Consider the following 26519-nt stretch of genomic DNA (forward strand, 5'->3'; position numbering starts at 1 on the left):
ACAGTTGTGGCTGACCCCACAGAAGGCATAGGGGATAGATGTTAGGGCACTCCCTCACCCCCACAGTGGGAGAGCAGAGATGGAAGCCAACCAGGATAAAATCTATGAGGGTCCAAGCACATTCACCCTCCAAGCCCTGCAGCAAATATGGGCACTGAAAGGAGGGACAGGAGGCAGATTAGGGAACCTGCAGAAGTCTTCAGGGAAGGCCCCTCTTGCCCCTGAATCCCATTCCATGCCTCCCCACCCAATACAGGATAGACCCCACAGTAGAAAGCTGCCCTCACCTTAGTGACCCTTTAGACCTTCTTCTTCTTTAGCTTCAGGGCTTGCAGCCAATTGGGTGATGAGCTTTCTGACCTGGAGGGCACAGAGCAAAGGTCATAAGGGAGATAGCAGCCGGAACATGATGAGCCCAGAGAAATAGCAGCTGAGGCTTATACAGCCTAGCAGCAAGTCAGGAGTTCAAGGTGATGGATGCACTTGTGGCAGGAATCAAGACCCTGGCAGCGGGGCAGTGCCTGGCGACCTACGAATCAGCAATTTTCAGGGTCACTGCAAATGTATTTTGGTCCTAAGTATTATAGGCTGGTGTGTGTCTGAGTGCCAGAAAGTTGGAGATGGGGGTGGGGAGAAGGAAGGAAGACAGGGAGAAACGGAGGAGAAAAAAGGAAGGGGAAGGGCCAGAGAAATAGCACAGTGGTAGGGCATTTGCCTTGCATGCTACTGGCCCGGCACAGACCCGGGTTTGATTCCTGGCATCCCATAAGGCTCCCAAGCCTGCCAGAGCAATTTCTGAGTGCAGAGTCAGAAGTAACCCCTGAGCACCACTGGGTATGGCCAAAATAAAAAGGAAGGGAAAAAGGAGGGAGGGAGGGAGGAGGGAGAAAGGAAGAGAGGGAGGGAGGGAGGGAGGGAAGAAGGAACTTATAAGAGTTCATCAGGAGCAGTGAGGGGACCACTCCCCACTCCCCCAGTCAAGAACCCTTTACTGATTCTTCTCCAATAAAGTTTGGTTTTTTTTTTTCCAGAACCCAGGTCAGCCACCTACCCTGAGGATTTTTCTGGCTTGGGGGGTAAGGCGAGAGGCTTTCCCAGCCCCGGGACCTTGCAGGATTTGGAACGCTGCACCGCCGACTCCTTCTGGTGGGGTTTGCTCTCCACTGGCTCCCCCTCCTCGGCCGAACGATTCCGTGGGCGCAGCTTGGCCTGAGGAACGAGTCCAGAGGGAGACAACATTGGAGATAGATGCTTAAGAGCAAGGCCTTCGTCTTCCTGGGGGTGTCTGTTGCTATGGTAGTTATATACCCCCAACTCTGGATTAAGCCAGTGGAGACTTCCCACCCTCACATTTCTTCAGTTCAGACATACATGCAACACACATAGGCCATGGGGAATTCCTACACAGACCTGATAGCTCAATGCTTAGTACCCCCAGGACCCCAAAACCCTCCTGTCCACCATTGAGGATTCAGACAGACCCCACCCCTGTGAAATTCAGACACACAAACCAGCCACTCCAGCTCCTGTCCCATTCAACGCTCAACCCTGTCCTGCTCTGAGCACTGCAGAGCAAAGTCGAGGGAAAGGAAGAGGAAGGGATGAAGTAGAAAGGCTGTCCATGGGGTGGGAGCTGGCCAGGGGTACAGCAGCATCAGCTGAGTATCCGGGGGTTACCTTCAGGGCTGAGGGGCTCAGGCCAGGAAAGAGGTTGACTTTCAGCCCCTTGGTGCCCAAGGACATGCGGGTCCGGCGGTTCTGAGGCTCCTCCACCACCTCCTCGTCGGAAGATGGCACCCGAGAAGCCCGTGGTTCTGCAAGGACCCGGAGAGGGGTTCAACCAACCACCGGCACAAACCTCCCCGCCTATCCCCACCAACCTTGGCACACGCCAGCCCCGCATGCAAGACTCTACCTGTGGGGTCTGCGCCCGTGGAGTCCCGGAACAGACGTGCGTCTGAGTCTGCTGCTTCTGACAGCCCCAGGGTGCCCCCTGGCCGGATGGCGGGGGCCCGGTGCCCACGCTTGCGTCCCAGGCTGGCACGACTCCGGTACATGGCACTGTCGAGGATCTCGGTGTCCTGCTCGGGGACAAATGAGCACAGCTCTGTCACGGTAGCTACAGGGACAGTTTGGCCCCAACCTAGAGCTCAGGACAGTCTCGGCTGAGCAGAGATGAGGCTCAGTGCTCACATCCTGCAATAGCCCCCCCTAACCCCCTTCCGGGGCGCCCTCAGCCCAGGCCGAGCCCTTCGCGTGTCCCCACTGACCTCGATGAAGTCAAAGTCCTGGCTCAAGGAGCTGGGGGGTGGGCCCTGCAGGGACCGTCGAGGGGGCTGCGTGGGTCCTTGCTGATCCAGCTCGGCCCTGGAGGGGCCCCAGGTGCCGTCCACTTCTTCTGTCCGGCTGGCCTCCCCGTCGGGCTGGGGTCTCCAGGAGGGCAGAGGGGACTCTGCTGGGGCAGAATCCTCCTTGGCACCTGCCTCCTCTGACAGGCCCTGGAGACGTGAGGCTGCGGCCTCTCTGCTGGCCGCCAGCATCTCCTCCAGCAGATCCTGGGAGCCTGATGGTGGTGAGCGGGCACCTGGACTGGAAAGGAGACAGAGCAGAGGACATGGTCAAAGGGAGGCCAGACTGTCCTCCTTTCCTGAAAGTCACTTCCAGTCACTGCCTCACCAGCCCCTGCTCCTGCTACTTTTCCCAGACACCTTCGTGAAGGGTCTGGCATGGCTAGACAGGGTCAGCCTGGAGCGCTCCATAACCTGGGCTGCTGCTGCCACCAAGTTGTTCTTTTATACATTTGGGGGACATTTGGGGCAGTGTTTGGGAGAGGGGTGTCTATGCTGGACCTGGGCTCAAATCCAGGGATCTTACAAGCTGCAGCCCTTTGACGCTCTCCCCAACTGTTATTCCTGGATGAGTCAGGCTCTGCATATGCAGAAGCTTCAGGTTCCTGCAACTTTCTCAGGGTCACTGGGGTCTACTGAGAACCAAGTACACATGACAGAGGATCCCAGAGCCGACATGCACCCCATCTTACCAACACTGGCGTAGTGGCCCTAGCAAAAGTGACACATCATTCCTCTCAGAGGCACTTCCTTGTGCATGAGCAGGTATTCTCTGCCTGCCTGAGAAGTCCTCAAGGGCAGAAGTAGTGTTTGCAGCACCTTGCTTGGTGCCAGAGTAGGAGCAGGACAAGGCACTTGTTGGTCAAACTGGACAGACGATAGACAAGCTGGGTTACTTGACATCTCCATCCAGCTGAGGAATCACCACCCATCTGGGGCACCCTCCAAGCACTGCACAGACCCCCCCTCAGTCTTCACATGTGCCTCATGGCTGGTGTGCACCATGTCCCTGTCCCTAAGATGCTCCTCACCCCATGCTGTGCGAACGCACTCACGCACACAGCTATGGGAGAGGCCACGGCCATGCCGTAAGCTGGGCGGCTACATTCCTGGCAGGGCAGGTGTGTCAGTTCTAGGCGGGACCAGGGAAGCTGAGGCTGAGGACATGTGTCACTCTGTCCTTCCACAAGCTGCTGCCAGATGGGAATGGTGCAGCTTGGGAGGGAGGGGGCTGGGGAACAGCCCTGGAAGGGGGCCAAAGCCAGCTCATGTGGATGCATCCATTCAGTGGTGGTGGGGGGGGGGGGGCTGGGGCAGCGGGGGCACACTCCACCCAGATTAAGGCAGCCTGGCCCAGTGTCCTGCTGAGGTGAGGCAGAGGGATCAGGCCCAGGGCGCTGAGGGGAAGTGAGACACCAGGGAGCAGACAGCCGCACTCAGAGAAAGCGGGCTGGGATGTGTCTGTCTGAGTATGTGTGTGTGTGTGTGTCAGACACAGAGAAGGTGAGCCTGGGGTGTGTGTGTGTGAGAGAGAGAGAGTGAGAGAGACACAGATAGAAAGACAGATAGAAAGACAGAAGGTGAGAAGGAGGAGGAAGGAGGAAAGAGGAGGATGAAGAAGAGGAAGAAGAAAAAAAAGAGGGAGGTGGGCCCAGATATATGTGAAAGAAGGAGGAGGAGGAAGGAGGAGGAGGGAGGAGGAGAAGGAGGAGGAAAGAGAGGAGGAAGAAAAGAGGGAGATGAAGAAGAAGAAGAAGGAGAAGAGGAAGAAGAAGGAGGAGGAAGAAGAGGAGGAAGAGGAGGAGGAGGAGGAGAGGGAGAGGGAGATGGGCCCAGATATATGTATCTCTGTGTGTATATGTAATTGTGTAAAACTATATGTGTCATCCATGCTGCCACTAACCATACTAGACCTTTTCCCATCTCTGAGTGCTCAACACACTTGTACGTGTATCTGCCACCAAGGCGGGTAGCAATGGTGCCCAGGGCACTGAACACTGTTGGGCAATGCAGAGCCAGGCAGCACCTACTCCCCACAGCTGGCTCTGGGGTGCTTCTCCCCCACTCAGCACTTCTATCTGACCAGCTATCCAGTGGGGAGAAGGAAAAACCTAAACAGGACAGGGTTTGTGGGCTCAGGGCAGAAACAGCCTTCACACAGTCAGGGAGGTTGGTATCTTGTCTCCCAGCCACCCACTGTGACCCGCGAACTCTCTGAAGTCTGAGGTTCCTTCCAAAGCTGCAGGCCCCCATACCCAGCCCTGCAAATATGAAATGGAACCATGCACACATATAACATGCAGCTTTTCTCCCGACAGCCCCTTTCTAAGACTCAGTAATTAAATGACGCAGTCAGGGCCAGACATATGCCTAAAGGTAGGGAGAGGTGCCCATCACTCCAGAAAGATGCCCCAGAAAATATTAAGGAGCTCATAAGCACAAACAGGTACATTGCCTCTCTAGGCATCAGTTCCCCTCCCATGAAATGAGGGAGCTAGATTGCATGAACTCTGATTCTGAGAAGTTCCCCAGCACTGTCAGCAGGATTTCGGCTCTGAGGGGGTGCAAGTGGAAGGACAGGACTAGCATGAGTACTCTGGGCCGACAGACAGCCAGGCCCATCAGGACCTCAGCAGAGAAGGGGCCTGAGTGCTCCTATACTCTCTTGCCACCCCCACAACATTGCCCTGTCCATCTATACAATCCAGCCAATGACCCTCCCTCCAGAGCTACCTTGGTACCACATCAAAGCATCTCCAAAGATCTTGCTTTATAGACAGCTCACATCCACTCAAGTCTGCAAAACCCTTAACACAGTCATATCACCCAATTTGCAAAAGAGAGTTAAGAACAGTTGAGAGCATTTTCCCAGATTCCTCTGCACCAGGCAGGATTCCATCACTCAGAGGTCTCAGTTCCTCATCCTCACAACCACCTTGGGAGATGTTGAGTAAGTCACCCTTGCTTCCCTGCATCCCCCTTATCTGACACACATCCCAAGAAGAGAGGGTACAGGTTCAAGACTACATAGGTGGGCAAACCTGGCAGCTTGCACCAGTTTATGGCTTTTTTGTTACCCAGGAAATAGCCCCTATGGCCTTTACAGAAGAAACTTCCAGAATGTGCAGTGACCAATAGATATTCCTTTTGTTGTTGTTGTTGTTTTGGTTTTGGGGCCACACCTGTTTGATGTTCAGGGGTTACTCTTGGCTATGCGCTCAGAAATTGCCCCTGGCTTGGGGGGACCATATGGGACACCGGGGGATCGAACCACAGTCCGTCCTATGCTAGCACTTGCAAGGCAGACACCTTACCTCTAGTGCCACCTTCCCGGCCCCAATAGATATTCCTTATTCTATCTACCCATCTATCTATCCACCCACCCACCCACCCACCCACCCATCCATCCATCTATCTATCTGATGGATTGTCAATCATGTCTGCAAAAAAATTGCCTCAAAGGAAGGACCAGAAGTTTCCTTACTCCTGCTTCAGTGGGTTGATTGAATCAACATAGGTTCCATTGACGTGATCGATGCAAGAACTAATGGGTAGGGCACAGGCACATGAACTGATGGGGGTGAGGCAAGAGTACTCACTGACGTTATTATGTTATTATGTACTTCGGTACAGGTAAAGGTGCTGATCTACACAGTAAATGTGTTACAGATACACAGGCAGAAGTACACATTATAGGTACACAGGCCAAAGGATATGTTGTAGGTACATAAGCTGATATATATGGTATAGGAACACAAACCAATGTACATGTCGTAGCAGGGGTTACTCTTGGCTCTGCACTCAGAAATTGTTCCTGGCAGGCTTGGGGGACCATATGGGTTGCTGGGGATTGAACCTGGGTTGGCCACATGCAAGGCAAACGCCTACTGCTGTGCTATCACTCTGGCACCGATGATGTTATGTGTTGTAACTGCACAGGCCTATGTACCTGGTGAAGGAATGCAGGCCGATGTAGGTAGGGCAAGTATATTGGCTGGAGGTGGCATAGGCACAAGGCTGATAAGAGGTAGCACCACCATATAGGCTGATGGAGATGGTGCAACTCTCCAGGAAGGGCCAGACTACAGCCTACAGCACAGCCAGAAACTAAGTGTATTTGAGAAAGGTGAGACAGCTGAGGACTCTCTGCTTCTCTGCCTCTACCCTGTTATCCCTAACTCAGTTCTGTAGTACCCCAACACCCCTTCCTCCGGAGCTCCTCTCCCACAAGCTATGCCACTGGATCTTGGAAGTAGGAGTGTCAAGTGATCCCCTAAAAGCCTTTCAAAAGCCCTACAGCGTGTGACCTCAAGATGGGGTCAACCTACCCCCTACCCCGCCACTGGCTAACAGGAGACTAGAAAACCCTTGTCTCAGGGAGCTGCAGAGATGCAGGAGCCCCAAAGAAGAGTGACCTGGGGAGACTGCATAGTTCTCGGGGTACAGCCCCCTTCGCTGCAGTCTGCACCTTGTCCACTCCCCAGGAACCCTCTCCCTGTGCCTCCATTCTCTGCCCACCTTCCTTTCCTCCCTCCTCAATCCCAAACATCCTTGCTGGCCTCTCCAAAAACCCTGTAATTCTGGAACCTCCATGGTTCCTCCCCAGGACCATTGCCACTTCCACTCTCAATGCAGCACCCCCACCCAACACTCCCCCTTCCCTTCTAGCCCACAATAAGTACGAGAAACTCAATGGTCAGAAAAGGACAAGCCTTGCCCATGGCCTGGGGAACAAAGCCCACTCACGGGAAGGAAACGGGAGAGAGCACACTGCCTTGCCTACGCCCTTTCCCCATGTGAAGTCACTGGTTGGCTTAAATAAAGTACATGAGCCTGCACAGGCTGCACTCAGCAGTTCTTTCTCTAACTCTGTGTGGAGAGCGACACTATTGGGGTTCAGAGCTCGGTCTCTACTCCTTAGGGTTCTTAAATGATTGTTTTGGGGGACCTACGATGGATCAAGTAGGGGACCAGAACAATAGTACAGTGGGGAGAGCACTTGCCTTACATGCGGCTGACCTGGGTTCGAACCCTGGCATTGCCAGATGTGGCCCCAAAACCAAACCCAAATGGTTTAAAGAGAAGGTGCCAAATCCTGCCTGAGGCAACTAGAGTCTTGCCTATCCCATCCTGACCTGATCCATCTCTTCTGCCCCCAGCAAGCGGAGCACCATGGCCCCAGAGCCAGCATCTACGACTTCAAGCCCAATGTAAGGAACAGCCACTGCACCCACAAAGAAGCTAGTAGGGTCCATCCAACTATGACACATGCCCAGAAACCATCCTGGGAACCTAGAGCACATGGGTGGGCACATAACAGCAGCAGCAACAGCATGGCCAAACTCACTCTGGGCCAAGCACTTGCCCCACACGTAGGAAACCCAGGTTCAATCCCAGGTACCACCAGGTCCCCAACACACACACTCGCACTGGCATTGGGGCGTGCGTACCTGGTTCCCAAACTGGAGGCATTTCCTGTCTCCAATGTCGAGTCTTCAAGCTGGGTCTCCAGGCCGGGCAAGGGGTCTTCTCGTCCCTGGGTTTCTGCTCCACAGGTCTCCCCAACCCCCAGCTCTCTGGCTTCCAAGGGGTCTCTGGTCTCTGGGTCAGGGGACAGGGCTCCGTTGCTCCTGAGGGCTGGCTCAATGGGTTGGCTGACCTCTCCCACCCCGTGCTCCCTGGTTTCACTGGGGGCTCCAGAAATTTCCATGTGCTGGGGCTCCAAGTCTTGTGTCCAGTCCATCTGTCCCACGCCACACCCCCGAGGCGCCTGAGAACCTTCAGAGTCGGGGTGACAGGGCACCTCCAAATTCCGCAGGCCCAGATTGTCGCTCCAGTCTACCTGGCCGGCCCCGCTCTCCCGGGGCCTGGGGCTCAGGTCACTCAGGCCCAAGCTGGGCGTCCAATCTGCCTGGCCCACTCCACGCTCTCTTGATTTCAGGAACTCCCCGGCCTCCACCCCTGACCAGCCAGTTTGCCCCACACCACTCTCTCTGACCTGGCTGTGCACCTCTATCTCTTCTACCCCCTGCAACTCTAGGCCCCTTCCCCCCACACTGCAAGTCCAGTCCTTCTCCCCAACGCCCACTCCACGGGGCTCCTCCTCAGGCCCCCCTGACCCCAGCTGACTGGTCAGACCCAGTGTGTCTGACCAACCCACTGGTCCCGCAGCGTCCTCCCTGGCCTGGTGAGAACCCCCAGAAACCACACAGCTCGGTACTTCCAAGTTTCTGAGGCCCAGCTGGTCAGTCCAGTCCACAGGTCCTGCCGAGGGTTTTTCGGGGGATGCGAAGGGGCTGCCCCCCATCTCGTCAGATGGGCTTGGGCCTGCCCCACTTGCCCGGTCATTGCCGATTATACCAAAGTGATGGCTCCTTTCAGCAGCCGTCCCGGGGGACTCCAAGCTGAACTCGCCACTCCAGGCCTGCTGTCCTGGCCGGAACACTGCCTCGGACTGGGAGGTGACACTGTGGCGGAAGTCACTGGCCCAGCCCCGTGTTCCCATCTCCCCAACTTCCTGCTCAGCCTGGCTAGGGCTCTGGGACCCTAGCCCCACCTGGCCCTGCCACCCACCCCCGTCCAGGCTGGTGCCACTGCCCTGCCAGCTGCTCTGCTCTCTCTGTCCCGAGGTCCCAGCCTGAGAAGGTGGGTTGCTTGAGCTGAATAAGCCCCCTGCCTCAGTTTCCCCAGCCTGGCTAGCCTGCCTGTGGGGAGCTTGGCTAGGGCTGTCTGCCCCACTTGGGCCCTTCTTCTCGAACTCTTCATCCTGCTGCTGGGCATCTTCAGGACTGAAGCCAGCGCTCAGGGCTCGAAACCCGAAGTTTCGTTCCTGGGAACCCAGGGCCCCTGTGCTGCTGCTGCCGCCGCCACCATAATCCCCCATCCAGGCGTTGTTCCCGAAGTCTGGGTCCGGCTGATCTGGCCCCAGGCTGCCTTCAGGGCCCAGGGAGGGCTCCCTCTTGCCAAACTCCCAGTCTTGCTCTCTGGCCTCCTGGCTGCTATACCTGCCCTGATGGTCATCTCTGCCATGCTCCGGGCTCTGCTGGCCAGCATCTGTGCTACCATACACCCCCAGAGGCTCTTTCTTCTCAAACTCCCAGTCCTGGAAGCTCGTGTCCCGACTGCTGTAGGTGCCCGTCGAGTCTCTCTTCCCAAATTCCTCGTTGTGGTGCTCCGTATTACGACTAGAGAAAGCGGCCTGGGTGCCCCTCTTAGTGAACTCCCAATCCTGCTGTAACGCGGCCTCCTGACTCTGCAGGGCTGGTGTCCTCACTGCTTGGTCCTGGGTGGCGAGCCCCCCAAGCTCAGACACTCCGAACCCATCGCCCAGGCCGTGGTCCACCTCTGGCTCCTCCTGGCTGATGCCACGTCCACTGGCCCAGTCCCTAGTGGTACTTCCCTCCCCAATTCCTGGCCTACATGGGCTAGACCAGTCTCTCTCTGTCAAGCCTGGGTCTCCAGGAGGGCTCGAAGCCCTAAGGTCATAGTCCTGAGAAGTGTCCTGTGCCCAGCTGGGAGGACTCACGCTTCGGGGAGGGGTGTCTGTCGCAATCCCAAATTCCTTCTGCAGATCTTTCCGGGACCAGCCGAGGAGTCCCTGGGAATGAGAAAGAGAAAAACAAAAAATAAAAGATAATGCTTAGACTCTGTTGGTGGGCATGGGGGCCAGACAAATGTGTGTGTGTGTGTGTGTGTGTGTGTGTGTGTGTGTGTGTGTGTGTGTGTGTGTGTGTGTGTGTGTGTGTGTGTATGGAGGCAGGGGTGCAATCAGGAGGGAAAACAGCACTGCCTAGCCCCTGAGCACCCCACTGGACTCTCCACTCAGCTGTGTGACCTTGACCACAGCACTTAACCACTCTGTGCACTGCCTAGCCCCTGAGCACCCCACTGGACTCTCCACTCAGCTGTGTGACCTTGACCACAGCACTTAACCACTCTGTGCCTCTGGGTCCTCAACTGAACATGAGGATCATTCCAACCGGACTGGGTGGTTTGAGATGACTAAACAAGATCCTCTCAGCCAAGTGCCTGGCACAGCTTGCTGGGCCGGCAGTGGGCACTCAATCGATGACCTATAGTCATGTTTACAATGCTTGGGCAACACCTGGCCCGCAACCAATAGAAAGGCTACCTCTGTTGTGGGCACCCCATAATGTTGGGGAGAAAGTGGAGACTCAGGCCCCCAACACACAAAGATACACACACACACACACACAAACCTCTATCCAAAGCCAAATTCCAACAGCACCCTCAGCCTTTAGAGCCCTCAAAAGCTTCCATCCCCTTCATGGCAACCCCCAAAAGGGCCTCTGAGCCCTACCTCAACTCCAGGAAAGAAAAGACCCAGCACATGCCAGGAACCATGCCAAAACTTCTCCGTGTGCCCCGCCTCACCCCAGACTCCCTGACTCACTCCTGAGGGTGGCTGAGTCCTGGGTTCTTGGGGTTCCGGGCTGCGAAGCCTGCCCGTCTCGTCCCGCAGCGCTGCGTTAGCCAGGAGCCTCTCCAGGACAGACATGCTGGACTCCCCAAGGCCGGCCATGGCCCCCCTGCCTGCACGGGGCTACTGAATGTGCGGTGGGGTGCGGACCAAGCACCCACACGTAGGCACGCACAGAGGCTGGCTCTCCTCGCCCGGACCTGTCCGAAGGCTCTGCGTCTGGCTCCCCGCTGGCCCTGGCCCTGCTCCCTCAGGAGCAGCTGCAGCTTGGGCTGAGCCCCGCCCAGTTGGTTGAGTCACCCACATCCCGGGGACAGACACACCTACCACAGGAGCCAGCCCCAGGCTTAACTCCTTCCTGTTCCTTCTCCTCCTCCTGTCTACCTCCGTCCACCCACCCAGACCAGGAGGCTGGGAAAATACCTTTCAAAAACCACCTGGACCCTAGCCCTGAACTTGGGAAGTGACGGAGGAGAAAGGGCAGGGCCCATCCCCAAGGGCAGGAAAGTCTAATAGTCAGAGCCCTTCCCAAAGCACAGCTTTGAGCCAGACAACCAACCCACTGTGTCGATGTCACAGTCAAGTGCAGAGCCGACACCTGCTCTCCTGGTGCTGGACAGTGTAAGAACTTAGGCATAAGGCCAAGAAGAGACTAGAAGGTCCCAGGCAGGGAGCGGGGTGCAGAGATCTCAGGAACCCACATTGCTCTCAGCTCTATGCCTCTGCCCAGATTCTGAGGTACAGATTAAGGCAACTCCATAGTCCAAGTCAGTTTCCTTCCCCAGCCCTTTTTTGATGGACATTAACACTATGACACACACACACACACACACACACACACACACACACACACACACACACACACAAAGGGCAAAGGTTATTTCCGAGGCACTCCAGCATGGAGCTGGGTACCCATTTCCACGACCACACGGCTCTGGAATGTGGGATGAATGGAAGTCACAGGAAAGCTGCGGCAGCGCCTTCATTCACCCCTGGCCAGACCACAGCTGGGGGAGGCAAGGGGAACGTCGTCTTTAGGTGGCTAAGCCTTGGTCAAGCCTGTGTCCCGAGCAACAAACACAAAAAATCCCAAACAAGCCCCGGGCCAGGCCTGGCTTCCCTCCCGTGTCAGCTCCTCACCTCGGAGCAGTGGTCAGGCGTTCGCAGGTCCTCTGGTTTGGGTCCAGCTGCCTGGCGTGCACCATCAGTGCTCAGGGGTGGCGGTGAGGCCAGGAGGTCATCCAGCCAACGGGAGCCATTGGCAGGGCCTGCGGGCTCAGGGGATACCCGAGAACTGTCAGGAGGCTCCATCCCGGGTTGGTTGGTCTTGGCCTGGACTAGGGCCACGGGTTCTTCCTCAGCAGGCAACGCCAGGCCGGGTTTAGGGGTGTCAGCGAAAAGCACGCAGGGCTGGTCAGAGGGTGCTGGCTGCTGCTGCCCCAGGAGGGGCTCCAGGACTGGCAAGGCAGCCTCCCTGGAGGCCTCGGGAAGTGGGGACTCCTGTCCGGCCACGGGGCCCCGCTGCTCGCACCGCTCCTCTGCCTGCAGCAGGGCCGGTCCTGGGGAAACCGCTGGAGACAGGGGCTGACTCTCCCTATGGCTTTTCTGGGTGAGGGAACAGCCCTTGTCCTCGGCCTGCACCCCAGAACAAGGCTGTCCTGAGCCTTCGGGAGCTGATCGGGTCCCGCAGCGTTGCTGAGATGCAGCCCAGTCTGCTGCCTCGGCGGCGGCCTCAGCAGCCTCAGTGGCCTCGGTGATGGGAGAGGGGGGTGGAGAGTCCAGCCGCCAGGCCCCCAGCCCTGAAGGCTTCGAGGGGAAGGTCCACTCAAAGGACTGGGACAGGCTCCAGTTGGACTCCGTCCCGCTCCCAAAGGGGCGATCCAAGGCCAGCTGACTCCCCTGAGACTGGGGCAGGGCCGCCAGAGAGCCCCCAAGTTTCTCGGGGTCCTGGGCAGGCGGCTGGAGCACACCTTCTGAAAACCGCCGCTGGGCCAGGGTGGTGGGGCGCAGGTCGCCTGCTGGGGCCTCGGCACCCGATGGAAGCATCCGAGTCAAATGGAGCCCCTCAGCGTCCTCCATCAGTGGCCGGGGTGAGTTAACAGGGGGCAATTCTGGGCTTTCTTGTCCCGAGACTTCTGCAGTGACCTCCTCAACCTCTCCGTGTGAGGGGCTGCTGGGTTTGGGGTCCCCCAAGGCAGGGCTAGCAGAGCCGAGGGTCAAGGTTGCAGCTGGCGATGCCGGTGTCGAGGGGTGGTGGGGGGAAGCGGCAGGACTCTGGGGTTCTGGGCGCTGAGCATCGTGGCAAGCTCTGTCCTCCAGTGAATTTGGGCTGGGGGAGCCCCCATTCTCTGCAGCAGGACTGGGGCTGGAAGGGACGCAGGGCATGGAGTTCTGTAAGGAAAGATCACAGACAATTACTCACCCCTTGGCAGGGTGTAGTGTGGGAGGCCAGGTCTCGCCCCACAGATACACAGATGAGGTTCAGAGATAAAATTTTCCCTCTGGAAAACTGAAAGAGGCCCCAAAGAAGCTGTAGGGACTCTCCAGCATTCTTCTGTCTCCCCCAGCCCCCAAATCATAGCTGGTATCCTTCACACAATACCATTCCAGAAGGTACTCTGCTCCCAAAACCCTTCTTCTCACCTTGCCCAGTGAAGAGCCGGAAGCCTAAACTTTATCAGCAATAGTGTCCCTACCGATCCACCTCAATCCCCACCTGTCCCTCTCTCTTTGGCTCCCTTAGCACCCCCAAACTCTGTGAATGCACAACTACTTATCACCCCTCCCTTCTGAACACCCCAACATCTTCCTGCCCTCTTTGCCCTTCTACCATCTTCCAAGTCACTTTTGTTGTTGTTAGGTGGGGGGGATTACATCCAGGGGTATGCAGGGCTCATTTCTGGCTCTGCACTCAGGGATCACTCCTAGATCAGCTCAAGAAATAATATGGGATGCCAGGGATCAAACCCTGGCCAGCCGCCTGGAAGCATACAAGGCAAGTACCCTATTTGCTGTATGATCCCTCTTGCCCCTCAAGTCACATTTTCACGTAGTTTCCATCGGACCATCCCACTGCTCACTTGCAGCCCCCCTAGACTTCCCTCCTGCCTCTGGCTCCAGGCCACATGTTCAACTCCTCTAAGCTCTGACATCCTCACTCAACTGCCAGCTTTGATTCTGGTCCCTGGAGAGCACACAGGCCATAGGCAGAAAATCCCACACACCACCCCAGTCTGTGATAAGCCCAAATGCCTGGGTCAAGGGACCATCCTGCTGGAAACTGTCTCTCTTGGCTGGATGTTTCCATCAGCTGGTTCCGTTCCTTCCCTCTTAGAAAAACAGCACACACTTGACCTCGTCTCTAGCTCCCTCGGCTCACATCTATAACTCCTCTTGGCCCAAACCAGCCTGGCCTATGCCCTTGTGACTTCACTGCCTTCCTTTGGCCCCAGGCTTTCCTCCCAGTTCCCTCTGCTCCCTCTGTAAAGTGCTCTCTGCCAAACCCCTGTCCTCTCTCCTCTTCTCATGCTTATCCTGCAGCCCTGGTGAGCCCATAGTCCAGCATGAAAACTTTTTTTGTGTGAGTGGTTTTTGGGTTACACCCGGCAGTGCTCAGGGGTTTTTCCTGGCTCCGTGCTCAGAAATTGCTCCTGGAAGGCATGGGGGACAATATGGGATGCCGGGATTCGAACCAATCACCTTCTGCATGAAAGGTAAATGCCTTACCTCCATGCTATCTCTCCGGTCCCCAGCATGAAAACTTTTGCATGCTGACAAGCCCAAATTTTCCTCTCTGGCTCGCTTTTTTCCTAGAATAACAGATTCCAAGATCCATCCGACCTCTAGGTGTTTAGACCTCGAGAAGATCTTAAAATAGTGAAGATTTCGGCCACTATGTCACTGGCTAGAGCCAGCCCGCAGGTGCAAAAGGATGGGAAAACACTGATAACAACAACTACCCCTTCGGCTACAACTGCCCATCCAGGGGGCAGGTCTGCTGTCCAGGTGGCAGATCACACATGTCAAGAAATGGAAGAATGCTGCTCTAAAAAAGTGGCTCACAGGGACTGAAGCAATAGCACAGTGATAAGGCGTTTGCTTTGCATACAGCTAACCCAGGACGGACCTGATTTTAATCCCCGGCATCCCATTTGGTCCCCCAAGGCCAGGAGTAATTTTTGAGTACATAGCCAGGAATAACCCCTGAGTGTCACAGGTGTGGCACAAAAAAACAAAAACAAAAACAAAAGTGGCTCACTGGACCGAAGAGATAGCACATTGGTAAGGCATTTGCCTTGCAATTGGCTGACCCAGGATGGACCCAGATTCAATCCCCAGCATCTCATATGGTTCCCAAAGCCTGTTAGGAGAAATTCCTGAGTAAGAGTAACCCCTGAGCACTGCTGGGTATGGCCCCAAAACAAAACAAAATAAAAAGTGGCTCAAGGATGTCACTCAGGTTTTGCACCAAACTCAGAAGTCTCTCGGTAAACAGTGGAAGGTCCGGTGGTTCCGGCCACAAGCCAGGGTGTCAACTTCCATTCTTCTCGACACCCCCTCTCCTCACTCCTGTGTGCAAACCCTCAGGCACTGCCCCTCTGGCTTCTTCCAAGGGCCAAGCAGTGACCTTTCTCACCTGGTGACTCTTTATCTCACCTGACAACTCTTTATCAGCCAGGTAGCCCTAGACACTGCCTAAGGCACCTGCAACCAAATTCTGAACCTGCAGAGCTTGATCGCGCGCGCGCTCGTGTGTGTGTGTGTGTGTGTGTGTGTGTGTGTGTGTGTGTGTGTGTGTGTGTGTAAGCAGGTCCTGCCCACTCACACCTACATAGAAACCCTCTGCACCTTCTGCCTTCAGGGTCTTACCAGCATCCATCTGACAAGTTACCCCCTTCTTCCAACTGCACAGACAACTGGGCCTGTGTGTCGCATGAGAGGAGATTCTCACAGGTCAGGGACCACATAGATGGGGTTCTCAGCTGTCTCCCTAGCACCTGGCTTTGCAGAGGAGCTCAGTAAATACTGGCCAGGTGGCCAGAAGGACAGATAAGACAGTCCTCGCCTGGTTGAGCAAAGGTGCTCAGGAAGCAAGGATGTAGCAAGCGGCCACCTTGGGAGCACATGGCCACAAGGAGGGAACCAGCCCAGGAGCAGATCTGGCTTCTCTCACTCAGAGGCGCCATTCAGCTAGGGGGACCCGAGTCAGACACTTCAAATCCTACTTAGTCCCTGCACGTGGCTGGACCCTGGTGAGCCTGGCTCCCTCCTCTCCCACAGAGGACACTGTCATGCCCTGAATTGCTGCTGGGGACACCGTTATAACAGACCCCAGAAGGTGCCCAGAACTTTGTGAAACCTTTAAATTACCCCCAGAACAGACCAATCGCAGGATCTGTCTGACTCTTCACAAGAAATGGGTCAGCCCAAGAGCACATCACCCTTATAGGGGGCCTCTAGCACTCCCCAATTTGAACAATAAGGAGAGTACATGGGGTGCTCCAGGGGACCCTTCCAGCAAGAGGATGCTATGACTGATCAGTTCAGGAGAGTAAACTCACATCGGATGGTGGGTCTGGGCTGGCCTGCGGATGAGCCAGGTCCCCATTGAAGGCCTGGTCCGAAGTAGGGCTCCTGGAAGCAAGAAAATGGGGTGAGGAGACATGGAATAGAGCAGCAAGTCACCCAGGAAGCAGGGCTTGAGATTAGGGAGAATGTGCCTCAGTGCCATTGACAGAAGCAAATGGGAAGTGTCCTTCACCCCCACTCCCCCCCATAGCAATGACTCCTGGAGCCCCTCAGGAAGAAACTGGACAGTTTCCCTAGAGAAAGAGACCAGAAAACCACATTCTTCGGGCTCTTTAGGAAAAACCTTCTGTAGGCCCACACAGCCTCGCCAGTTCCTCCAAGACAGTCATAAGGGGTTAAAGTTCTCCTCCCACTGGAGAGCATGCAGCTGGTCCTGCGGCCCTGCCAATACTTCTAGAAGGATTGCAGAGGGAGGGAGGAGAGGGGGAAGAGTGATTTTCGAGGTTGAGGCTTAAGTTCCGCTTGGAGAAAGGGCGGGGAGGAGGAGTTTGCCTGGAATCCAGCTGGGGTGTGAGCTGTGGGGTCTGGGACACAGGAGGATTCCCTTAGAAACTCTGTCCCCTATGGCACCTTCTTCACAGGAAAGAAGAGCAAGGTCGAAGGGGAAGGCAGGGACCCAGCAACTTGGCCACAGTGACGAGAATGAGGGGAATGGGAGGCCTACCCAGGTCCCGCAGGACCAACAGGCCTCAAGATGGCTCTAACCGTCTCCAGGATGGCCTCAACCTGACCAACAGCACCTGCCAGGCCTTCACCTTTTCCTCTGCCATGCTTGGGTCCCCTACTCCAAAAAGTGCCTCCTGGTCCCTTCCTTCCCACCTGCATCAACTCCAGACAAGCACATTCAAGTCTGGGGTGAGGCTGCACTGATTGTGGCAGGCCAGACCTTGGGCCTACTCACGTCTTAGCTATCCCATCTAGCTCCTCCTCATGCCGTTGTGCAGATGTGTGGACATGTGCTCAGGCATGCATTCACATACACACACACAATCACACACGCACACACACGCACGCACACGCATAACCCCCACAGCTGGCAGTTCAGAGCACATGCCCTGGAATCAAATAAACCTGAATCCCACCCCCCAGCCCTGCTTCTTAGTTGCTGAAAGAAAGGTCTTTTGGGGAGGAGGCTCAGAAAATCCGGGGACCCAACAGCAATTCTCAACCGTCCCCAATTGATTGGGAGTTCAATGCAAGGGCTCAGGATGTGGTGAAACTGTCTCTGGACCTGCAGTATCGAGTCAACCTAGCAGAGATCAGCAGACGCCAGGGCAGCAACCAGCTATGCTTGAGGGACCAGGTGGTGCTGGAGAGGGAACTTAGATCAGACACACGCTGGGCACACACCCTAAATGCTGTCATTTCTCATTTCCCAGAGCAAGTCATATTTCTTTGGTAGCGGTTGTCACCTCTAACAGCACTGAGCCATGAGGTGCTGGGGATCAAACCCAAGGCTCCTGTACCCCAGCTCGGCCTCGGGGGAACGTCATTTCAAAGCCCTGGTTTCTTTGCTGTTCAAACGGGTCTTACTGCCCTTCCTAAACACCCATGATGCGGATTAAACAAAGCCAAGTTCAACATTTAGCACAGAGGAACTTAAAAATAAATTTCTATACTGAAGGGCCAGAGCAAGAGCACAGTGGGGAAGGAACTGGCAGCATACAGAGCCAGTCCTGATTTGACTCCTCCGGAAGCCCAGAGGGTTCCCTGAGCCTTGCCAGGAATGATCCTGAGCGCTAAATCAGGAGTAAGCCCTGAGCACTGCCAGGTGTGGCCCCCAAAACAAAATTTGCCATACTGGTACTTGAAAGCAGCTCAAAACCCTTATACTGAGAGCAGCTGCACAGGACAGAGAATTACCCATCCCGCAACTTGAATCTACTGCATGGGTTCGGGGACCCTAACCTGTCCTAGACAGGTTCCCTCACTCATTCTCTAGCCCTCATGAACATGCAACCCTTTCCCTACTTACTTCTTCTCAGGGGTCTTGCTGTAGCCTTCCAGGCTCTCAGGTGATGCCGTTGGCCCCTCCTGGGACAAGGTCTTGGAGAGGGTCCCACTGTCCTCAAGGCTGGCACTGGAGATTATGCTACAGGTCCTGGGGCCGTACCTGGAGCTGCCATCGTAGTTGAAGGTGAGGCGGGAGCCCCAGAGGCGGTCAGGGCTAGCAGGGGCCTCCTTGCGGGGCTGCTCCATCTTGGCCAGTATCTCCTCCACCGTGGCAGCTGCAAAGCGCTCTGAGGTGGGCCGGAAAGGGGCAGGGGCCTTCCTCACACCTGCAGGGGCAGCACATCGGGCTGGGGGTGTCGTTGGGGGAAGCTCTTCCTTCCCGGCCTCTTCCTTCCCAGTGTCTCGGGCTTCTCCTCCTGGAGCTGCCTCGGCGGTTGACCTCGTTGCAAAGGGTAGGGGGCGCTTGCTGCCCCCATAGGGTTGGGGTCCCGCCAACATGTTCATCTTCCGGGCAGAAGGCAGTTCAGCCAGGGGGCCCCGAGGGGGCCGAGGCCCAACAGGTACCAGCAGGCTGGGCTTGGCAGGGAGGGCTGGCTTGGCAGGCAGGGCCCGAGGTTTTGGCTTGACAGGGGGTTTGGCCTGAGGGTCACCTACGAAAAGGAAGGAGATTGTTGGGGCAAGAGACTATTGGGAATTGGAAAACAGGACTTCATTGGTTTTCAGTTTTATTACATCATCCCCTGCCCCTACTATAAACTCAGAATGTTCAGATATTCAGGGCCAGAGCCATAGTGCGATGGGTAGAGTGTTTGCCTTGCACAAGGCTGACCCAGGTTTGATTCCCAGCGTCCCATATAATCCCCCAAGTACTGCCAGGAGTAATTCCTGAATGCAGAGCTAGGAGTAATCCCTGAGCATCGCCAGGTGTGGCTCCCAAAACAAACAAATGAACAAACAAACACACACACAAACAAAAAAACAAAAAACAGAAAAAGATCACCTATCACCTCATTCACGAAGTCTCACTTGATTGTCCGTGTACATTCCAGAAGCACATTCTCCCATCTCCAAATGCCCAATGCCTGGTCCAATTCCCCCCTATAAGCTAACACTAGTTAAAGGCCAGCTGGCGCCTAACTTCTTCTCATATCCCACTTGGCACCCAAATGCATCCCATTTCACCCAGCCCCTTAACAAAGGAATGAATGATCAAAGAAGCCAATAACAATCAACTTGCCTGAGACCAAGTAGTCCCCTCCCTCCAACCACTTCTCCATGAGCCACAGTCAACTTTCTTTCTGCCCCAGCAGAGCTTCCCCATTTGGCCTTCTGACCGCCTGGTCGCTCAGAACACAGCCGGATGACCTCCCCACCTCCATCCGGTGTGAGCAGGAATGCAGACTTACTATTGACCTAAGCCAAACACAAGTAAATCTGCTACAGGAAGAAAACAAGGCCAGCAAGCAAGCTCTCCTATATAAGGCATTCCGCTGCTGCCTACTGATAGCGCTTGGAATCACTTACTCACGGCCACAGCCCTTCCAGGAGAACCCCACACAACACCCACTCAATCAGCTTGGCCTCTGAAAGGCCTCTCAACTGGCAGCCAGCAGGTCAGAGGTCACAGCCCCTTGGAGACATGCTACAACTCCTCCAGGCCTCAGTTTCCCAGTCAGCTAGAAACATGCAAAGGCCTTAAGTTGGTCTCTGCCTACCTACAGGGCTCCATGATCTTAACCAGTTCTGGGGGGAGTGGGGAGATGAGTGTCAACAGCAGCTGAGAAACATCCAGTGGACACCCCCGCACCTCATGGGCTTCCCACCTGTCTCCTCCAAAAACAGAAGAGCAGGGCGGCATATGCCCTCCACCCTGCACCCAGAGGTTACCTGGCTCCGAGCCTGCCGCCATCAGCTCCTCCTCCAGCTCCCGTGGCGATGGGGAAGCCATGGTCATGCTTTCCCTGAGAGTTGACACTTTCATCACATGCGTAGGCACAACCTAGTGAGAATCGGGAAAGTCCGGGGGTATGAGCCAGAGAACCAGAAGGAGCAGGGAAGGCAAAGGGCCCTGGCCAGGAGGCTTGGCCAGGAAGTTCCCTACATGGACAGAGGCAGAATGTGGGAACAGAAGAGGCAACTCTGGGTGGGGAAAACAGAAATTGGGAAAGGTCCCCCAAGCAGTCAAACCCTCAACTTCTCCAGGCCCTTCCTTCTCCAACTCTTTGCTCCAGACCTCCAAGTCCTGGAAATGCAGGGATGTCTCACACACACACACATCTCCCCCATGCCCATGCCCATGCTTTCCCTCCTTCCCTCCTCTGGCAAACTTTCCAAGACACCCAGCTTACCCCCTTGGGTCTGGCAGCCAGGTCCGTTGGTGGAATGGGTTCCTACCTAGACCTGGCCAAGCCAGAGAAGGCTGAACAGTTTGAGATCTATGAATCACCTCCAGGGCGACGAGAAAAACCCGCTCCTCCCAACCTGCAGCTGGGCCCCACCTACCCAGCCTAGCCGCTGGCCATCTAGCCCGCTCACTCGCCCTGCCACCCGAGGGAGGGCCTGCTCCCCTCCTTCCTTCCCGCCCTCCCGCCCTCCTCCCCTCCCTCCCTCCCAGGCGCTGGGAGTGGTTCCCTGGGCCCCTTCCCCTCCCTCCTTCCACATCCCAGCCCCACACCCGCCTGTCTCCCTCCCTCCGAGCTGTCTCCTCCAAACACGGAAAAATAAGGAATAAAAAGTAAACATCTGGAATACATTTTTTTTCTTTAATTTCTCAATCGCTTTGGCTTCAGCTTGGAATTTGATGAGGTAAAGCCAGGGCCTAGTCCTGTTGCCATAGCAATGGCCTCCCACTGGATTTCCAAAGCCTTGCCAAGAGGAAGGAGGAGCTGGCCTGGCCTGGGGCTGGGAGAATGGGACAGGGCTTGGGAACATCCGGGGGGTGGGGTGGGGTGGCCTGGGTGAAAAGTCCCCTGGGCTCCCCCCCTTTTCAGTTCAGTCTGGGTGAGACAGCCAGTCAACATGGGTGGGTGCAGGGCTCACCAACATAAAGTTGACCTGAAGGGGGACGGGCATGTTGTGGGGGGTAAGTAAGGGGCACAAGAAATTTCAAACCAAACCAAAGGACACAGTCCAGTGACAAGATGCCAAGTAGTTGCCCCCCTTCTAATCTGAATGCTGGAACTTTCTGAAAGGGTTCGAGTACTAGGCGGGTCAACCGTTCCCTAGCTGTGCCACTTCTTACTTCTCTCTAAGCCTCAGTTTCCCTTTCTGAATGCCAGAGCTGCTGAAGACTGTTGGGAAAGAGGCTGGATCCCAGATGCTCAAGCAAAAGGGCTCATTCGCACCCCGTTTAGTGACCATGTGTTTAAGAAATAGGTGTTGGCCATTCCAAGGAAGAGGCCCCCGGGTGCCACCCATAAGCTACCATCCTCGAAACTCCACTCCCAGTCTCCAGACACTGCCACCACCTCCTCCACAGTTCTCATCCTGGCTGCCACCCACAGTCACCCCGCTACCCGTGGCTGGAGAATCAGGGGGACAAGGCCCCTCTTGTTCCCAGGGGTATGCTTCCTTTCACCTGGCATGCATACAACACAGCCCCCAGGACAACGCACCTGTAACTCCTGTAACTGCAAAGGGCACAGTGTCAAAGTCACCCACTCAAGACTGGCCTGGGGCACCTCCGGCCTCTCTCTGCAAAAAGCTCAGGTGCCCCTCTCATTCGGGACCCCAAGACTCCCCCTGAGTCTCAGCTGGCTCCAAAGATGGGAGCACTGGGAAGGGTAGAGAGAAATCCAGAACTGGGGTTGACCAGATCTGCCGATTACCCACGGAGAACAGCTCGCTCTGAGTGGGTGAGTAACTGTGCAAAGCTAGCCCAAGTGCATGTGTGCGGGGGGGGGGGGGGGGGGTTGGGGGGAGGGCCCCAGTGAAAAGAACACAAGATTGTTTCCTTGTCCTTGATTAGTACAGTCGAAGGGGGCAGTGAAGTGGGGTGGTTAGAAATGGGGGAGTCCATTTCTAACTTGCTGTATGCAAGTCCATAAAGCCAGGGGCTCAGCTTCCCGTGTTATGGGGGAAAACAGCAGCAGCAGCAGAGCCCCCCCCCCCCCAAAAAAAAAAGCCAAGTGGCTTAGGCCACACAGAGCCCCAAGAGCTGTAGAATGGCAGATTCTGGGCTTTCCTCATTCACCCCCAGGAGTTAAGTGTGTCTGGGAGACAAGCTGACTCCCAAGCAAAGGCCGCCAAAAGGAAGGGCTTGCTTGGGGGGGGGGGGGACAGGCCAGCCAGGCAGGCCTGCTCCCTCCAGGCCAGGGCAGCTGCCCAGCGAGGCATGAGAGGCGCAAGCCGGTGGCCCCCCTCTGGGCCTTGGGATCTGCAGCCGGATCCCAGGGCCTGGGCCCGGAGAGGTCGGCAGGGCCAGCAGGAAGACTGCAGGAGGAGGGAGGGCCACCGGGAAGATGGAACAGCCCTGGGGCCGTCTGGAGGGGCCCAGTGGGGAGCTCTGGACAGAGAGGGGGACAGAGGCAGCCCAGGAGGAGGAGGAGGAGAGGAAGAAGAAGAGGGGGAGGTGGAAGCACCAGCCTAGGACCAAGTGCATGCGATGCAAAGCAGTCTAGTGAACAGACTGGGGACGCAGGCTGGGTGGGGGCGGCTGGGGGGGTGGGCGTGCCAGAGGGAGCTTGGGGGGAGGTGGAAGAAGGGGGGCTGGGGGATGGGGGAGGCGGGGGTCCCTCCTGCACCTCCGCCCGCCCCCGGCCCCGCCTCAAACCCTCGCCCCTCCCCCCTCTGCCGGCTGGGTGGCCAACGCGAGCTCGGGAGGGTGCAAATGCACCGGCTCGTGCATGCACCCGAGCTCCCCTTCCCCGACGACCCCAGGTCTCTTGCAAACTTTACCGCTGACCCTACTCCCGCCCCCCACCGCCAGCAACCTCCACTCGGGGTCTCCCGGCTAGCCGGCGTCCCTGATCCCTCCATGGCGGGCCCTCCGGATCAAGATCCCGCCTCGTCCGTCTTGCACCCTCCCCGCCTGCCCTCGCTCACTCACGCGCTCCCCCCCGGGAATGCGGCTCCTCGCGGCACGGGTTCGACACCCCGTCGACTGTGCGGCCGCTGCTTAATGCAAACGCTAACGCCGCCGCCGCCGCCGTCAACGCGGGGCCCAGGCAGCGCCAGCCCCGCCCCTGGCCCCGCCCAAGACCACGCCCACAGGCGCCTCATGCATATTCATGAGCCGAAGGGGAAAAAATCTGAGTGGTTCCCCCACTCAGGCCGCCCGGGGAACAGCGCGCGCTGCAGGGTCGTATGCAAATGAACGCGGCCCAGGGGCTCCATTTTATTATTCATGACCTATGCAAAGCCCCGCCCCGCCCCGCCACTTCCCCGGGCTGAGAACCCGGTGAAACTGACGCAATTCGGCTGCTACAAGCGAGCGCGTGGGCAACATGGCCACCGAGACGAGACGTCTCGGACGCCTAGAGAGGCTCCCCCCGGGCCTCCCGCCGCCGCCGCCGCCCTGCAGCCCGGGCAGGCAGCCGCACCCAAGCCACACCTAGGGAAGTCACTGCGGGCCCACTAGCAAAGCCCTATCAGCCTGCACGAAGTGGGCACCCCATGTTTATCTCCTATTAGGCCTCTTTCCCAGATACCCCTGTTCCCCTTCAGCCCCCAGATTTGTTAACCAACTCTCCTGGAGCCAAAGCTTCAAGCATCATGATCCACCTTTCCTGCACCCCCAACCTCTGCTCCCACCCAACCCTCCTCTTCAGGCTCATGTTTCCCTTTCCCCCCCTGTTCCCCTCAGTGCTAGTCGATCCTGATCCCATTAAGTAATGCCTTAAGAAGACCCTTGGCTCATAGGTGATTAAGGATGGAGCCAGGAGCTGCCTCCCTGAGCTGGGCTAATGGAGCAGGACGGCTAGGGAGACTTCCTAATCAGATCAACTCTCATTTCTTACACTCTCAGGTGGCCCCACTGGGCAGGAGAGGGTGAAAACCAATGCTTGTCCAGCCGGGAACAAGACAGGATGTACCTGGAGACTTGCTTCCCGGCTGGCCAGAGCAGGGCCCTGCCCACACAGAGCCGGGCCTGGTAAACAACACGGAGGAAATAAAGGACATGGTTTCCAAAGTCAGTTCCATTTATTAAATGTTGATTTTTTTTTTTCACAGACCAGATACAAAATAAATGTAGAAATAGGGCCCATCCTCCCATTAGGAGTGAAGGGTCTGACCTCACATGACCACCTCCTGCTGCAGCAGTTGTATCGCTTAGGTCAGGGGGAGCTGGACAAGGACACGGATCCTGTCCTGCCTTGTCCTCCCACCCAATCTCCCCACTAACCAGAGTCGTCCTGGTGGCATGGCAGAGGAAGACCCTCTTTTGCTGCCCCAATAAAATGAACACTACCAGGAGAGCTTGTTCAGGTAGCACAGAATCCAGGGGCTACAATTCATGTGACACTGGTACCAAAATAGGAGTGAGGAGACCGCAAGAGGGAGGGAGGGGGAGACCAGGGCAAGCCACAAAGGAGACTGGAATGTTCCTCCCTCTACTCGTCGGATCCCGAAGCTGAGTCTTCTGAGCTGGGCGGTGTGCTGGCGTCTTCTTCTTCAGAGTCCTGAAAACCCAAAGGTGATCAGGGAAAGGGGGAACCCTCCTTCCTTACCCCTTTTCAGTCACAACCTCCCTAAGCCCCCATCCCCAGCCTTTCTGAAACTCCATGACTTACTTACCTTCCAAACCTATCTACCCGTCCTCATGGCTCAGCGCCTTCTACCATCTGGGCCCCACCAACTCCAATAATGCCCCTTGGCCTCCCCCATTCCAGGCGCACCTCACTCCGCCTTCTCTTCTTTTTGCTTTTGTTCTCTCCTGAAGAGCTCTCATCACTGGAGACAAACTCTTTGCTCTTGAAGCTCTCACTTAGCTGCCTTGATGAAGACTTGGAGGCTGAGCCCCGGGAGGGCGTTGATTTCTTTTCCATCTTTACCTTCACTTTCTTCTTCTTCTTTGATTTGTCCCTATATGAACAAGGGGGACAGGGGAGCTGTGCCTTCCAGTTCCCCCATCACCAAGAGCCAACCTCCCTTCTAAAGGGCCTTTTCCCAAACCTACCAAAAGCCAAGTCAGCCCAAAGGGAGAGCAGGACACTAACTGGTTAATGAAATCAGGGGCAAGAGCTTAAACCTGCTTCCTATGCAAAACGAATCTGACCAGAGGGGGCTTCCCTGGCAAGCATTCAGTCGCAACATCTATCATCTCCTTTTGATTGTCTTGCTTAATGTCCAGAACCACTCAAGTCCCCAAGAAACACCTCAAGGAGTGAACCAAGAGCACAGGAAAGTATGACCCAACCCCTACGACCTCCCCCCAAAAATCATGAGTCAGGGGCATAGCTACATGCAGACTTCATTCTTTACACATATGGGTGTAATCCCCAGCACCATCTCACACCCCCAAAATAACTTCATGCCATTAACCTCAATTACGATTTTTTTCAACCATCGATCAAGTACAACTGACTCTCAAAAAAAAAAAAATGGGTTCAATGTATTCAATTATTTCAGGAATTCTATTTCCAGGAACATATTGTTTTGCATATGGGTCAACATATTGGGTCATCAGTCTCACCTACCCAGACCCAAGAAGCCCTGACAGCCGGGTGCGGTGGCCCAAGCCGACCCACCAGAGATAGAGGCACTGGGCTAGTGTGATCCAGAGACTTACCTCTTAGAAGATTCACCCCGGCCTCCTTCATATTCCTTCATGGCCTTTTCATATTCCCTCCTGGCATCCTCTGCCTTGCGATCCCACTCCTGGTTCATGGGAAATTCCACACAAACGCATGAAACAAGAGCAAACAGTGAGAAGCTTTCAAGGCAAAATCTACACGATCCAGTCCCACTTCACAACAAGCGGCCCCCGCTTGTATCCCCGCTGTCACTCACCTCTTTCTTCTCCTTGGACATTCCCTTCCAGATCTCACCAGCCTTCTTGGACAGATCAGTGATGCTGATGCCAGGATGATCTGACTTAATTTTCTCTCGGTTGGCGTTGAGCCACAGCATGTAAGCAGACATGGGCCTCTTGGGGGCATTGGGGTCTTTGCCCTTCTTTGTCTATGGTAAAACCAAAATGCTGGGGTATGGGTAGGGAACTTGCCTTGCAGGCAGCCTACCCAGGTTAG

General features: G+C 56.0%; 2 protein-coding genes across 2 annotated transcripts in view; both read right to left on the minus strand.

Moving 5' to 3' along the window:
* Window positions 1-287: 287 nt before the first annotated feature.
* TNKS1BP1 (tankyrase 1 binding protein 1) lies at window positions 288-23407 on the minus strand. The gene is made up of 11 exons (XM_049779552.1): window positions 23387-23407; window positions 20218-20328; window positions 18353-18980; window positions 16350-16419; window positions 11929-13179; window positions 7799-9945; window positions 2271-2589; window positions 1916-2081; window positions 1678-1814; window positions 1052-1209; window positions 288-360 (listed from the first exon to the last, which is right to left on the minus strand). Exons 2-11 carry the CDS (start codon window positions 20309-20311, stop codon window positions 300-302), a joined length of 5031 nt encoding a protein of 1676 aa, XP_049635509.1. The 5' UTR covers window positions 20312-20328; window positions 23387-23407; the 3' UTR covers window positions 288-299.
* A 1045-nt stretch (window positions 23408-24452) lies between these two features.
* The window catches only part of SSRP1 (structure specific recognition protein 1), a 1220984-nt gene continuing 1218917 nt past the window's right edge, over window positions 24453-26519 (minus strand). Inside the window, exons 15-18 of the mRNA XM_049779624.1 lie at window positions 26281-26451; window positions 26060-26148; window positions 25167-25353; window positions 24453-24950 (exon numbers count right to left, since the gene is read on the minus strand). Coding sequence (XP_049635581.1) covers window positions 24882-24950; window positions 25167-25353; window positions 26060-26148; window positions 26281-26451 — 516 coding nt within the window. The 3' untranslated portion in view covers window positions 24453-24881. The remainder of the gene's footprint in view (window positions 24951-25166; window positions 25354-26059; window positions 26149-26280; window positions 26452-26519) is intronic.

Source organism: Suncus etruscus, chromosome 9 (genome assembly GCF_024139225.1).
Source record: "Suncus etruscus isolate mSunEtr1 chromosome 9, mSunEtr1.pri.cur, whole genome shotgun sequence".
NCBI classification, from domain to species: Eukaryota; Metazoa; Chordata; class Mammalia; order Eulipotyphla; family Soricidae; genus Suncus; species Suncus etruscus.

What these genes read in the sequence shown, in the direction of transcription:
- TNKS1BP1 (XM_049779552.1), bottom strand. Translation starts at nt 20,311, where the DNA reads ATGAAAGTGTCAACTCTCAGGGAAAGCATGACCATGGCTTCCCCATCG. An exon ending in AGCAAGACCCCTGAGAAGAA is followed by an intron (nt 16,420 to 18,352) that starts GTAAGTAGGGAA and finishes TGCTTCCAGGAG; the next exon opens with CCCTACTTCGGACCAGGCCT. An exon ending in CACGGGCGCAGACCCCACAG is followed by an intron (nt 1,815 to 1,915) that starts GTAGAGTCTTGC and finishes GGGTCCTTGCAG; the next exon opens with AACCACGGGCTTCTCGGGTG.